This window comes from Eubalaena glacialis, chromosome 13, assembly GCF_028564815.1.
Source record: "Eubalaena glacialis isolate mEubGla1 chromosome 13, mEubGla1.1.hap2.+ XY, whole genome shotgun sequence".
Taxonomy (NCBI): Eukaryota; Metazoa; Chordata; class Mammalia; order Artiodactyla; family Balaenidae; genus Eubalaena; species Eubalaena glacialis.
In genome coordinates this window covers 88,453,837-88,467,968 of record NC_083728.1, presented here as the reverse complement: position 1 = coordinate 88,467,968, position 14,132 = coordinate 88,453,837, and the positions used below count along the sequence as shown (strand labels likewise).

Sequence of the window (14,132 nt, the reverse complement as noted above, 5' to 3'; positions counted from 1 at the left end):
ATGTTTGTAAAGCATTATCGTCCATAATGTATCTCGTCTACTTTGCTTTTTTTTGTTGGTGGGGCTCCATTAATCGGTTCTCATGTGTTTGTTTAAATGTTGCAGATCCCCCTGAAATTGCTCACTCAAGGACTTACGCAAGTGGAAAAACCTGTTGTCCTAAAGGTTGTGTCAAGAGATGCGACCATAAGTGGAGCCTGACTTTCTCGAAGGACGTGGGCTTTGATCTTCAAGGAAGCCGTATCTGAGAACACCTGAGACTTTACTTACTTTGTGATAAAACCATTAAATGAAGATGGGCTTCACCTACTGCCCTTGATGGATGACTAGGTATTCTGCCCAATCATTTAGCTTTCTCATTGTCTATGTGGAGTGTTATATATTGCGTCATATAAAGGAGGTGACAAGTAAGTGCCGGATACTCAACTTCATGGGTTCTCCTAGGACCATCTCCAGCCACCTCCACTTAGTACCATCTACTCCTCCTGAGCACTGATCAGAATGAAAATTTCTCACAAACTCTAATGAAAATAAGAATGATTGTGGTGACTGAAGTAGTGACATTTATCTCACAGATTTTATTTTGAATATTCTAAATTAAATATTACATTGAGCAAGTCAATAAACACCTCTTTACAAAAGTATTATCTGATGCCTTTGTGCACATTAGGGGGAATGTATACAGCAGAATCAGAGAGATTCAGGGACTAAATGCTTTTGACCATCACAATCCCTGGTGGGTGGGGCCTTTTAAAAACTCCAGGTTGACATATTAAATAGGTAAAAGTTCATTGACTGTGACTTTGCCCAGTGCTTAGAAATCTGCCTTTTAAATCTACCGTTATAGTTTAAATCTACCTTTTTTGGAGCACATATGTTTTCTTTCTTTCTTTTTTAAAAATTAATTAATTAATTTATTTATTTATTTTTTTTTTGGTTGCGTTCGGTCTTCTTTGCTGCGCGCGGGCTTTCTCTAGCAGCGGCGAGTGGGGGCTACTCTGCATTGCAGTGTGCAGGCTTCTCATTGCATTGGCTTCTCTTGTTGCAGAGCACGGGCTCTAGGTGCACGGGCTTCAGTAGTTGCAGAACGCGGGCTCAGTAGTTGTGGCTCATGGGCTCTAGAGCGCAGGCTCAGTAGTTGTGGTGCACGGGCTTAGTTGCTCCGTGGCATGTGGGATCTTCCCGGACCCAGGGCTCAAACCCATGTCCCCTGCATTGGCAGGCGGGTTCTTAACCACTGCGCCACCAGGGAAGTCCCGGAGCACGTATGTTTTCATACCTCTTTGTATTCCATCCTCGACTCCCAACTGTCTTAATGCAATGAACGTGGAATAAAGGTGGCTGATTGGTCAGTTGATTGGGCAGAAAGGCTATAAGCACTGGTCAGTTTCATTTGGTATCAGAAGCGGCACAGGGCTCTTCCTTTCCCTTTTCTGCCCCTTCCCTCCCTTTTCCTTCCCCTGCCTTGCCCTCCTGGATAATCCAGCCCTAAACCAGTAAGTGGGACACAGAAGGTGGGCAACTCACACTGCTGGGCGGGAGCAGAGAAGGGGGCACAGTGACTCCAAGTCAGAGACAAAGTAGGGAGTAGAGGGTGTCCACAGGGATGGCAGCCCGGCGTGGGTGTGGGAACCCAAAATACCCACTCAAAGGGGTGGCCTGTAACAGCAGCCAGAGCCTAACTAGGGTGTGGAGAACCCAAGTAGGATGAGGGGAGGGGGCATCATGAGTGGAAAGGGATGGATCATAGATTGGGTACATAAAGGAGAGGTGATCAAGTAAGTAAATATATAAAGGATGGTGGAAGGCAGAATTCTCACTGTTGGAGAAGAGAGTCACTGATTCAGAGAGGGATAAAACCAGAATAAACCCCGTGGAGTCAGCGATTGAAACTGAATGTATCAGTGTAAATCCATGCTTTTCTTTTCTTTTTTTTAAACTTTTTATTTTATATTGGAGTATAGCTGATCAACAATGTTGTGAGGGCTTCCCTGGTGATGCAGTGGTTAAGAATCCGTCTGCCAATGCAAGGGGACATGGGTTCGAGCCCTGGTCCGGGAAGATCTCACATGCCGTGGGGCAACTAAGCCTGTGCGCCACAACTACTGAGCCTGAGCTCTAACGCCCACAAGCCACAACTACTGAAGCCCGCACACCTAGACCCCGGGCTCTGCAACAAGAGAAGCCACCACAATGAGAAGCCCATACACGGCAACGAAGAGTAGCCCCCGCTCACCGCAACTATAGAAAGCCCATGCAGCAACGAAGACCCAAGGCAGCCAAAAATTAAAAAAAATAATAATTAAGTAAATAAATTTATAAAAACAAAACAAAACAAAACAAAACAATGTTGTGATAGTTTCAGGTGCACAGCAAAGGGACTCAGCCATATATATAAAGTATCCATTCTCCCCCAAACTCCCCTCCCATCCAGGCTGCCACGTAACATTGAGCAGAGCTCCCTGTGCTCTACAGTAGGTCCTTGTTTGTTATCCATTTTAAACATAGCAGTGTGTACATGTCAATCCCAAACTCCCTGACTATCCCCCCGCTCTGTAATGATAAGCTTGTTCTCTAAGTCTGTGAGTCTGTTTCTGTTTTGTAAATAGGTTCATTTGTATCATTTCTTTTTAGAGTCTGCATATAAGGGTTATCATACGATATTTCTCTTTCTCTGTCTGACTTAATTCACTCAGTATGACAATCTCTAGGCCCATCCATGTTGCTGCAAATGGCATTATTTCATTCTTTTTAATGACTGAGTAATATTCCATTGTATATATGTACCACATCTTTTTTATCCATTCCTCTGTCGATGGACATAGGTTGCTTCCATGTCCTGGCTATTGTAAATAGTGCTGCAATGAGCACTGGGGTGTATGTATCATTTTGGGCCATGTTTTTCTCCAGATATATGCCTAGAAGTGGGATTGCAGGGTCATATTAAATCCATGCTTTTCTATGTAGATAGATGATAGCAGGCTGGATGATATAGACAGATGATAGATAGATAGATAGATAGATAGATGATAGATAGACAGATGACAGAGAGAGAGATACAGATATAGATAGATAGGTATGTGTGTGTGTTTGTGTAGCTACAAAAACACATAACACCTATTGCTTTCCACTGATATAGTGTAGAAACAGTAACATCCTAATAGCAATAAGCATACCTTGTGCCCAGATCTTGGATTATAAATATCATTTTCCACTGAAAGGAATTGGGCTCCTTAGAGAAATGGCTGATTCCAGGGCTGGGAAAGTACATGATGACGATGGACCGTCTTGGGCTAGAAAGCAAGGAAATGTAAACATTGAGGGGGATGTGTCCAAAGGACCCAGAAGCCAGCCTGAGGGGCTTCCACTGCCCAAATCAGAGACAATGTGAGCATCATAATAAATAAGGATAGTAAGAGCTGTTAAGCCATTCAAGAAAATAGGAAAACATGAGTACCTACAGATATATGTAAATAAATTAATGGATGAATTGCAATTTGACGAGGAAACTTACATAGCTTCAAAGTATTGCTGCTCAAAATACCCATTAATTATAGAGCAGAAGGGGTAACTTCAGAGTGGAGGAACCTGGCAGACACTCCTTTCCTCATCAGACAGCAGCATCAGGGACAGGGTGACTTGATCGTGCTTCACCTGATGGGACGCAGTGAGAAGAACTCACCTCACCTGTGTGATATTCCTGCCAAGGAGGCAAACCTGAAGGAAATCCTGAAAAGAGTCAGACAAACCCAAACGGAGGAAGATTCTCCTCCTCGTCTGTAACTGGTTTGGAATCTTCGAAAGAGTCAACGTCATGAAAACCAAAGATAGACTGAAAATGTTCCAGACGAAGGAGACTACAGAGAGGCGATGCCTAAACACAACTCGAGGGCTGGGTCCTTCTGCTACAAGGACCTTGTTGGGACAGGTGGGGAACTGGGGGCTCTGAGGTTAGACGGCAGTGATGTGTCAGCGTTAACTTCCTGACTTGGAGGTCATATTGTGGTCACGTAGAGGTGTCGTCGTCTGTGGGAGACTCAGGCGGTGTGAAATATCAGGTTGACAACTTTGAGATGGGTCAGGAAAATGGTCTTTCAACAGACACTTCGGTAAGTTTGTGATTGTTTGTTTAGGGTGGGGGTCACAAGGGTACCTTTTGGCTTATAGGGCTCTCCCCCTGTCTCACCTTAGTTTTCTTTGTCTTGTTTTTTTCTAAGGAGGTAGCACTGCACCGTGCCCGATGAGTGGCTCTGAAGCTGGAGCTCCTGAGTTTAAAATCCCAGGACCGTCCGTCCAGGACGGAGTCTAGACTAATCAGTGGCTTTGGGCAAATCAGACAAGCCCCTCCATTCCTTGCATTGCTTGGCCCACAGAGTTTGGGCTGAATTTCAGTGCTTCTATGCCCCTCAGCTGAATGCCACTGTGCACACATTAGCTCGGGCTCAGCCACTGTCTTAGGTCTGGTTCCCTAAAAGCAGGGCCTGAGGGCTCTGGCACACATAGTTTACTGAGAGAGTGATCTCAGGGGAAGGGAATGAGGGGAGCCAGGTGGGCAAGGGGAAAAGCTGGGTGAAGACGTGGTCTCTGTGGAGACTGATTCCACAGGAAGCCTGAAAGAGATTTGTAATATAGAGTAGATCCCACTTGGAGGCACAGGCCAGCCTTTTGTACCCCATCATAGACTGGTCTTCTTATCCCCCAGAAGGCACAAACTCCCAGGTGAAGTGGCTTCAATTTGGCCCCGGGAGAGTCTCTAGAGAGCGGGGCAGCCTTTAATCAGTAGCAGCCAATACCCGCAGTAACTGGGGGAGGAACGTGCAGCTCTGGGTAAGGGATCTGGTAACTGCCTGGAGGTCCTGGCTGAATGTCATGAATACACCGTGTCTGTAAGGAGGGAATGAGCTCTCTTGATTCTTGTTGTTGTTGTTTTTTTTCCCTTGGGATCTGTCTTTTCTCGGCCAACAATGGACTCAAGTTTGGAAACTTTTCAGAAACAATTTTTGCCCCAGGGTAGGAGGAGGAGAGTGGGAGGGACATCACCCCAGGGGGCTTTGAGGTCCTACAGAGGTGGGGCGAGGTGGGGCTGGAGGTCCTGCTCAGGGCCCAGAACTCACACAGCTGGACAGACACCTCCAGCCCCAGTTAGAATCCAGGAAATAATGTCCTGAACATTTATGACTCAGTGGCTCCACACATACCAGGTGGTAAAAAGAGCCATTTGTACACAATAAGGAGGAAAAAAATGAAGAGTTCACGTTCAGCAAACTCCCAACATTTTAATGATTTTTCTCTACAACTTGAGCTCATGTCTCCTCCTCTTGCTGACAGAAGATACATTCCATAATTTGTGATTATGCTATAATTCTTGTCCTTTTTAGCACTAGTTGAACAGTTTATGAGCTCATAAGAATGAACATTTCTAGAGGGTCTGCTGAGGGTCAGGTATCTGATGGACAAGGTCACATGTTCTCTTCACTCAAAGCCACCAGGAGGCCGACTTGCAGATCCAGGCCCCAAAACCTTCAGGTCACGGACCAGGGTCTGGTCTGATCTGGGCTCCTTTAGGAGGAAAAGACATAATTATTAATGCTCATTTTATAGATTAGGCAACTGAGGCTGAGAGGGTTTAAATAACTCACCCAGCGCCTGCATGCCAGTCACATTTTGTGGATCCCTACTAGCCAGCTGTCTACACAACAGGAGCATAGATGTCCCTGGAGTCCATAGAAAGCTAAGGGACCTCCTGGGGCAGGTTCCCATCCATACCCTTTCCTCCCCGTTTCCCCCTCTATCCTTGGCAAATTCTTACAGATTCTTAACCATTTGGACGTTTTGATTTTGTGGTTACAAAAAGTCAAAATTTCAGAAATGTTACTGCATCACAGCCACTAGGACGGCTATAAAAAATAAGGTAAAAAGCAAGTGTTGGTGAGAATGTGTAGAAATTGGACGGCTCATTCATTGCTGGTGGGGTTGTAAAGTGGTGCAACAATCATGGAAAATGTTTGGCCACTCCTCAGCAAGGTAAGCATAGAATTACCATATGACCCAGCAACTGCACTCCTGGGGAGATAACAGAGAATTGGAAACAGTTTCTCAAAACCAGTACATGTATCTTCATGTTCGTTGCCACACTATCCACAAAAGCAAAAGGTTGGAAACAAGGAAAATCCATGGATGAATGGATAAACAAATTGTTGTATATGTTGTATACAATATGATGAAACAAACTTATTTTTAAGGCAAGACAAGAAAAAAAATTTTCATACATTAAATTCCCTCTCTGCCGGGACTTCCCTGGTGGTCCAGTGGTTAAGACTTTGCCTTCCAACGCAGGGGGTGTGGGTTGGATCCCTGCTGGGGAGCTAAGATCCCACATGCCTCGCGGCTAAAAAACCAAAACAGAAAACAGAAGCAATATTGTAACAAATTCAATAAAGACTTTAAAAATGGTCCACATCAAAAGAAAAAAAAATCTTAAAAAAAAAAAATTCCCTCTCTGCCATTTGGGCCACCCTCCCCCTTTATTTATTTATTTATTTATGGCTGTGTTGGGTCTTCGTTTCTGCACGAGGGCATTCTCCAGTTGTGGCAAGTGGGGGCCACTCTTCATCGCAGTGCGCGGGCCTCTCACTATCGTGGCCTCTCTTGTCGCGGAGCACAGGCTCCAGACACACAGGCTCAGTAATGGTGGCTCACGGGCCCAGCTGCTCCGCGGCATGTGGGATCCTCCGGGACCAGGGCTCGAACCCGTGTCCCCTGCATTGGCAGGCGGACTCTCAACCACTGCGCCACCAGGGAAGCCACCACCCTCCCCCTTTAGAGTGCATTGTGCATGTGCATTAACCAGACCTCCTTAGAAGACACAGGAATGCCTGCTTCATCGTCAAGAGCAATTTTCTCTGGTGCCAGCAAGATAACTCCTTAGAGATAACAATCCTTTTAATCTTGTAAGAGGTTGCAATGTGCAGATCTGGCTTGTGTAAACTGTCAATATGTCATTTGATGTATAACCCTTTGACTCAAAAACTTACATAACTATGCTTTGACCTCTAATGGTTGGAACGGTCCTCAAAGCTTTCTGAAAGATTGTCTCCCAGGTTATAATCCTCAGATTGGTTCGAATAAAATTTTCTATTTCTTTCTTAGATTGACTATTTTTTTTTTAAGGGAACTTTTAATTTTTGTTTATTTATTTATTTGTTTATTTTTAGCTGCATTGGGTCTTCCTTGCTGCACTGGTGTTCTTTAGTTGCGGTGAGCGGGGGCTACTCTTCCTTGCAGTGGGCAGGCTTCTCATTGCGGTGGCTTCTCTTGTTGCGGAGCACGGGCTCTAGGCGCGGGGGCTTCAGTAGTTGTGGCTTGCGGGCTCTAGAGCGCAGGCTCAGTAGTTGTGGCACATGGGCTTAGTTGCTCCGTGGCATGTGGGATCTTCCTGGACCAGGGCTCAAACCCGTGTCCCCTGCATTGGCAGGCGGATTCTTAACCACTGCGCCACCAGGGAAGCCCTACATTGACTGTTAATTAAATTTTTCATAAACAAATAGAATAGTATTCAGCCATCAATGGAGTGAAGTACTGATGCATGGTGCAAGAGGGATGAACCTTGAAAACGTGAATGAAAGAATCCAGACACAAAAGGCCACGTATTACATGAATCCATTTATATGAAACATCTAGAATAAACAAATCCATAAAGAGAGAATGTACATTGGTGGTTATCAGGGCCTGGGAAGAGGAGAGTGGAGAGTATGTGCTTAATGGGCACAAATTTTATTTTGGTGTAATGGAAATATTTTGGAACTAGATAGCGGTGTCGGTAGGACAACATGGCGAATGTGCTAAAGGATACTAAATTGTTCACTTTAAAATGGTTAATTTTGTGCCATATGAGTTTTACCTCAGTTAAAATGTTCAAATCCCAGGATTGTACCCTATCAAGTACAAGACAGGTCACTATGGTGCCTGCAAAGCCCAGTAGCTCTTTCCAGAGGCCTTGCATGCTCTCCAGCCCCCTGTTGACCAGACCAGGGTGGGACATCGACCCTAGAAGCAGAGGATCCCTATGTTGGCCTGGGATCTGATCACTCCTTTATTAGCAGTAAGAAAGTTGGCTTGATTTAGACCCTGTCTTTTTCAACAAAGAAATGAGAAGCATACTCAACAATGATAATGATGGTAAGATGGGCCACTCTCACATCCAGAAATGCCTTCTCCCCTTCTCTCCTTCTGGCCAAATGCATGAGGAGATGGGATCAAGACAAGTCTGAAGAAGCCACTCTTGGCCAGATGAAGAAGAGTCTTCAGATACTGTCCTGAGGCACTTAGATTTTATCTTGGGGATGATGGGAGTGGTTGTAGGGATTTGAACCACAGAGGAATGTTACAAGCTCTGTGTTTTACCAGGCTCTGTCGGGTGGCTTAAGAAGGGAATTCCCTGGATGAGGCCAGCACAGAGTCAAGCAAAACTTGTTAGGAAGTTACTGCAGCAATGAGGAGAGACCAATGCTTTTCCTTTCTTTTCCTACATGCCCCAAGACCCCCGTTTTTTTCCTTCATCTTACACTTCCTGTTTCATTCATTCCCTTCCATATGGTTGTCCGATATTTGCCTCTATTCTCTGATTCCTCTTTTACTCCTTTTCATCACTTTTTACTTTCTGCTCTCCTGGAAACCCAAATGATTCTGATTGTGACATGTCTGAACCATTTGCTACATCCTCTAACTGCTGACACCAAAAGTGCAGTGAATACCCAACTTAGTAACGGGTAGAAGGATGTGCATATCGTTTTTGTAGTCACAACCAGCTGTGCAGCATTTGGAACAAGAGTGGAAGCATGATGGGATGTGTGGAAGGAAATATTTATCCCATGGGAAGATGACATAACCTGCAAAGTTATTTCAGGAGGCCCCTTGAATCTAAGCAAACAAGCCATAGGCACAATTTAGAATCGCAAGATCTGGCTCTGTGATCTGTATTCATGGTTTAATGGCTTGGGCAGGACTTTTCTGAACCCTGAGCTTCTATTTCCACATCTGTCAAGTGGGAATTAAATAATCCCAATACTGCTTATCTCACAGAGTTTTCATGACGATCAATTAAGAGAGACATGAAAGAACTTTATACGGTATGCAGGGTGGTAGAGATGTTAGTGGCTAGTTTATCAGGAAAGAGACCCTCCAGGATGGAGTAGAAAGTGAGCAGCCCTGAGGATGTCCTCCTCCTCCTCTTCCCTTTGCTGTGAAGTCTATGGAAGTGCTTCTGCTTCGGGGCATGGAGGAGGGGCTTTCTCTATGGTGCAATGTGTGTGGGTCTGAAAAAATATTCTCCTACCTCACCCCAGCTCTCATCGATGGGCTTGCAAGGGGACGTCACCTTGTCTCTGGTTTGGGGCAGAGCACTGGTCACCACCCTCTTGGAAGATCCGGGTTTTAGTGATAGCCTCCCATTAAATTCTTGGGTAAGGCTGAGCCTGGTTTAATTTAAGACCTTGGGCTCTAAAGCTAGATAAATTTGAATCCCAACTCTGTGAGTAATTAATGATGCATCCTTGAGTGGTCACTTCACCTTTCTGTGTCCCAGCTTGCTCATTTGTAAAAGAGAGATCATAACAACACCTACCTCATGGGCTTGTCGGGGGGAGGGGGGGGAATTGAATCACTTAATGAAGGCTGAGTACTTACAACAAGAATTGTTAGCTTTCCTTGCCTGAGATTAGGTCTTGCTCTATGCGTGGGTGTGGTGTGGTGTGTGTGTGTGTGTGTGTGTGTGTGGTGTGCCCCTCTCTGCAGCCCCAGTTGAGAAACCACTCTAGAATTTAGAGCTCAAGACTTAAATTGTTGGTTGTATTCTCCCAGGTCCATCCTATTCCATCTTGGCTCTCCATCTTCCCCTCAAGAACCCTTGGTTCCTGACTGGGCTGGGGGACTTGGGGACCCTCAATGACATATAAGGGAAGAAGAATAATGGAGGGAATGTTTAGAAAATCCTCCACAGACACAGAGGCTGAGAGAGGCAGGCAGTGAAGGGACCACGTGGTTGAAATAAGGTCCTTTTAGATGAATTCTGATCAATTTCCATCACGGACAGATGAGGAAACAGACCCAGGGATGCCCAAGGTCACACACTCCCAATGCATCAAGTCCTGCTTATTCTGTTGCCTTCATATCTTTCAAGGAGAACAGAGTTTAAGGAAAGAAAGAAAAGTCAACTATATCAATGGTAAGGGAGCTTAAGTAAGGGGTTCTTCTACTTCATAATACATGTCCTGATATGTAACTCAATATTTATTTGAGAAGTTATTTGTTTATGTCTCTCTCCCCTTTAAGTGTAGGCTTCACGAGAGCAAAGATTTTGGCTTTTTTATAATCAGGGCTTGGCATGTGGCCTGAACACTGCAGGCATGGATCCCAACCAACATACAGTGACACTGGGGTGAGGTGCCCACCTCCTCTAAGGCCAGGACAGAATGTCCTGTCACTATCTCCCCACCCTTGATACTAGGAGACCCTGAAAAGTTGTCTACTCACCTCCCCAAGCCACCAAAACTTAGCTATCACCTGTTACCCTGAAATGGCATGCTCAAGTTTTGCCCTACTGAGAAGAATGAGGGCATGGGAGAGCAGAGATATAATACAAACACATAATCTTGCTTTCATTGTTTGTACACTCCAGATTGTGACCTGTGAAATTTGAGTCTAACACACAAATCACTCCAGAGCAACACTGCCTCCCCATATGGTGGGCAATTCTTTCAGCCAGTGGATGTCAGGACAGGCTTCCCAGAAGAGGAGCCACCTGGGCAAACAATATAAAAGGACAGGAATAGCCGACTGACAGTGCCTCTTGCATCACTGAGTCCCTGACACCCCGTTCACCTATAAGTGAGCCTAACGCCTCCCTGAGTGTTATTTGATTTTCAACTCTGACTCATTGCTAAGGACTGAGAAGATAAGCCATTTATAGTTGATGAAGACACTGTGTTTCTAAAACTTGTATAATTAGTTTACCCTGGCTGTACTATAACTACCTATTTGTCTCTGTCTTCAACCTGAATACTGTCTGGATTTTAGTCATATTTGTGCCCTAGGCATTAAGAAAAGAGCTTTGAAAGTACATGACGAGCCCATTAGTACACAAACGACTAGATGAGAGACATGGGGTGTGGGGTGATCTTCAGGCACACATGTCTTCCTTCACAATCTTAGTATATACATTGCTTCCCGTTAGGTCTTCCTGGCTGTGAATGAAGGGGCACAAAGATCATGGCTTCTATTATTTCCCCTTGCAGAGCAAGGCCATTTGCATTGGTTAGGACGTGGTACTGGCTACATTTTATTCCCAGGAAATGACTAGCCTATCGCCATTGGGATAGATTCCAACCAACTGGACCAGGTCCTGAGGTGAATAGGGCAGGTGACGGTCATATAAGGCTTAGTGAGAAAATCATCATAGCCAAGTATGTGTTTTGGAGGAAGGTGAAATCATATAGTTTCCATAAAAGGTTTTTTTCCCAAGAAGAATAAGAAAGGCTGTGAGTTTAGTTGAGTGAATTAAGTTGTCAGTAGTTATCAGACGACACCCCAGTCATCCCATGTGGGATGTATTTTATGTTCCTCTCAGTTGGGACATAGAGAGGTTGATCCTACACACAAGACCCTTGGTGTCCTCATGACCTGCACCTGTCTTTATTCCTGGTGAGGTGAGATAGAGTCCTTGGTTCTGGAGACCCGTGTGGGAGCTCCTGGGCAGGGGTAGCCATGGAGATAGGAGCCAGATTGTAACCAAGTTGCTGCTGCAGCCTCGGGTCTCACTATTTCCCATAGTGACCCTTATCACGAAACAGCAAACATTGAATACTGGCATTTCAGAGCAGAAGGCTTGCCAATCTATCTTCATGTTAGCTTACATATGACAGGTTGTGATCAACAGTTGTTGGGAAGCCACCTGCAGTCCCTGAGCCTCAGTTTCTACATCTGTAAACTGGGGGTTGTATCATGACCCTACTTAACAGCGCCCAGAGAAGGTACTGAAAGAGGGCAGAAATGTATCAGAATTTCTGGGACTTTCTATCCTACTTTTCCTGGGGATCATCTTCCAGCTTCCCAGGTATGTCCTTTGTCAGTATTCAAGCTTGCAGCCACTTCCCTCCTTCACTACCTCTCTGTAGGGTTCCATTTTTTTTTTCAGAGATTCCAGAGGTATGTCACATACTAAGCATGGTTGTGTGTCTCACTCCCTCCACTTGGAAGCTGCTCTCAAGGAAGGAGACTGTATGGCTTCTAGCCCCCAACCCAGCACAATACCTGCACCTGACATTCACCCACTTGACCTTGAATCAATGCACGAATAAATAGATGTATTCATGCAGTTTACTTACCAGTGGCAGCTATGGATTTTAACAGGTGTCTCCTGGAGAAAGTCTGAACCCAAAGATGACAAACTATGATGGTAGAAATTTCATGTTGCATGACATGTTCCCAAGGAAACAAAAGAGGGCAGGTGACATAGTTGGGACTTACTGCATTTCACCAATGAGACCTCCACCCTCTCAGGCTGTTGTCCAGGAGCCCTGGGGACTTTCAAGTCAGAGGGAGGGAAAGAGTTGGTGAAAGGTGGGTATCACTTTCTGCAGAAGGACTTAAAGTGAGAAAGGATAAAGAGAGAAGGAAGTGCACAAGCACAGCTTAAATGTCTTGTGCTTCTGTTGAGTTTAAGAACCTTTGAGATTTTGTTTTTTACGTAATTCATGGTTTCCCAGGCCAAGCAATCCCAGGACCTGGGTCAGAGTAATGGCAACGAGGCCATGTAATTTCCAGACCCTCAATCCTCAGGTTTCTCTCATAAGGAATGGGGGGCAGGCTCACAGATGACACTGACCTCTAATATAAGCCTCCTCCTTGCCAGGTCCTCATACCTATTATAAATTCCCTACTTGTCAAAAAGCAGGAAGCCATCTGTTCTGAGCCCACTTTGCCCCATAGAAAAACCTCACACCATCTTTTTGGAGTCCTGTGTACTGTGTGTGCCACATCACTGGTGGATAAAGAGGTGGGGCCCACTTGGCTATCAGTCTGCTTTCTCCTCTTTACACCCATTGATCTTGGACTTGCAGCCTCTCCAGAGACAGGGGGCCATTCTTTGGTCTAGAATCTGTCTAACTTGCTGTCTACTGCAGGACCCTCTGAGGGCAGGACAGGAATCAGCCTGAATCAATACTCCTTAGTGCGCCATCACCATCCCCTCCATGTCCTGTCTCTCCCTCAGGAGCCCTCTTGTCAATAGAATCCTGATGGATCATCCTGAACGTGCAGGGATGGTGGCCGAGGTGCAGCCAGGCTCTCTTGTTGTATTAATAATCCAGGAAGTTGGTGTGGTCACCAAAGAGCCACTTGAAAAAGACGTAGAGTGGCCCAGTGATCTTACCTCCACCAGCTCAAGTCCACCTAACTTTCTCATTCCCACTTGGCAGAAAGCACTGTCTTGGTTCCAGAGACATGATGGTGACGAATACCCAGACTGTGCACAAGCTCTCAATCTGGTGGGGGAACTAGGTAAGGACTCCAACAATGGTGATGGACATATTAGAATTCTGTGCAGAGGACAGAAGTTTGCCAGATGAAGAAGAGGTTATATCTGTTCAAGGAAGTTGGTTAGGAAAGTCTCTAAAACAGTGGGTTCTGTCTGAGCTGGGATTTGAAGGATGAACAGGAGACTTATAGAGGAAACAAGGACATTTCTAGGCAGAGGAAACTGCATGGGTAAAGATCTGTAGACCTAGCTTGTTGGAAGAATTTCAGGTATTTTAAAGTGTGGGCAGTTATGGAGACAGGGGTAGTTTAGAGGAGATACGGTCAGTAGCTTTATGTGAGTTTCTGTAATGGTTGGGCTTACTGATAACACTGAGTTGTTATTGAATTGTCACAGATATAAACTCAAGGGAGGTCAAACTGGAGTGTCCCTGATGCTTTGCCAACCATCAAGGCAGAGAGGGCTCATGCAGGTGGAGCACAGGTGGCCCTTCTATTGGCTGCATCTCCAGCTCCACCCCCTTCCCAGAACATAAACCTTCCAGCCTCACTGAATCTCCACTGGCCAGGAAGGGAAACTCCACACTCAAAGGCCTGCAAAG

General features: G+C 45.4%; 1 protein-coding gene across 1 annotated transcript in view; it reads left to right on the top strand.

The window, feature by feature from the left end:
- LOC133103805 (cytochrome P450 3A29-like) overlaps positions 1-201 on the top strand; it is a 42,162-nt gene extending 41,961 nt beyond the window's left edge. Inside the window, exon 13 of the mRNA XM_061209339.1 lies at positions 106-201. Coding sequence (XP_061065322.1) covers positions 106-201 — 96 coding nt within the window. The remainder of the gene's footprint in view (positions 1-105) is intronic.
- The last annotated feature ends 13,931 nt before the right edge of the window (positions 202-14,132 follow it).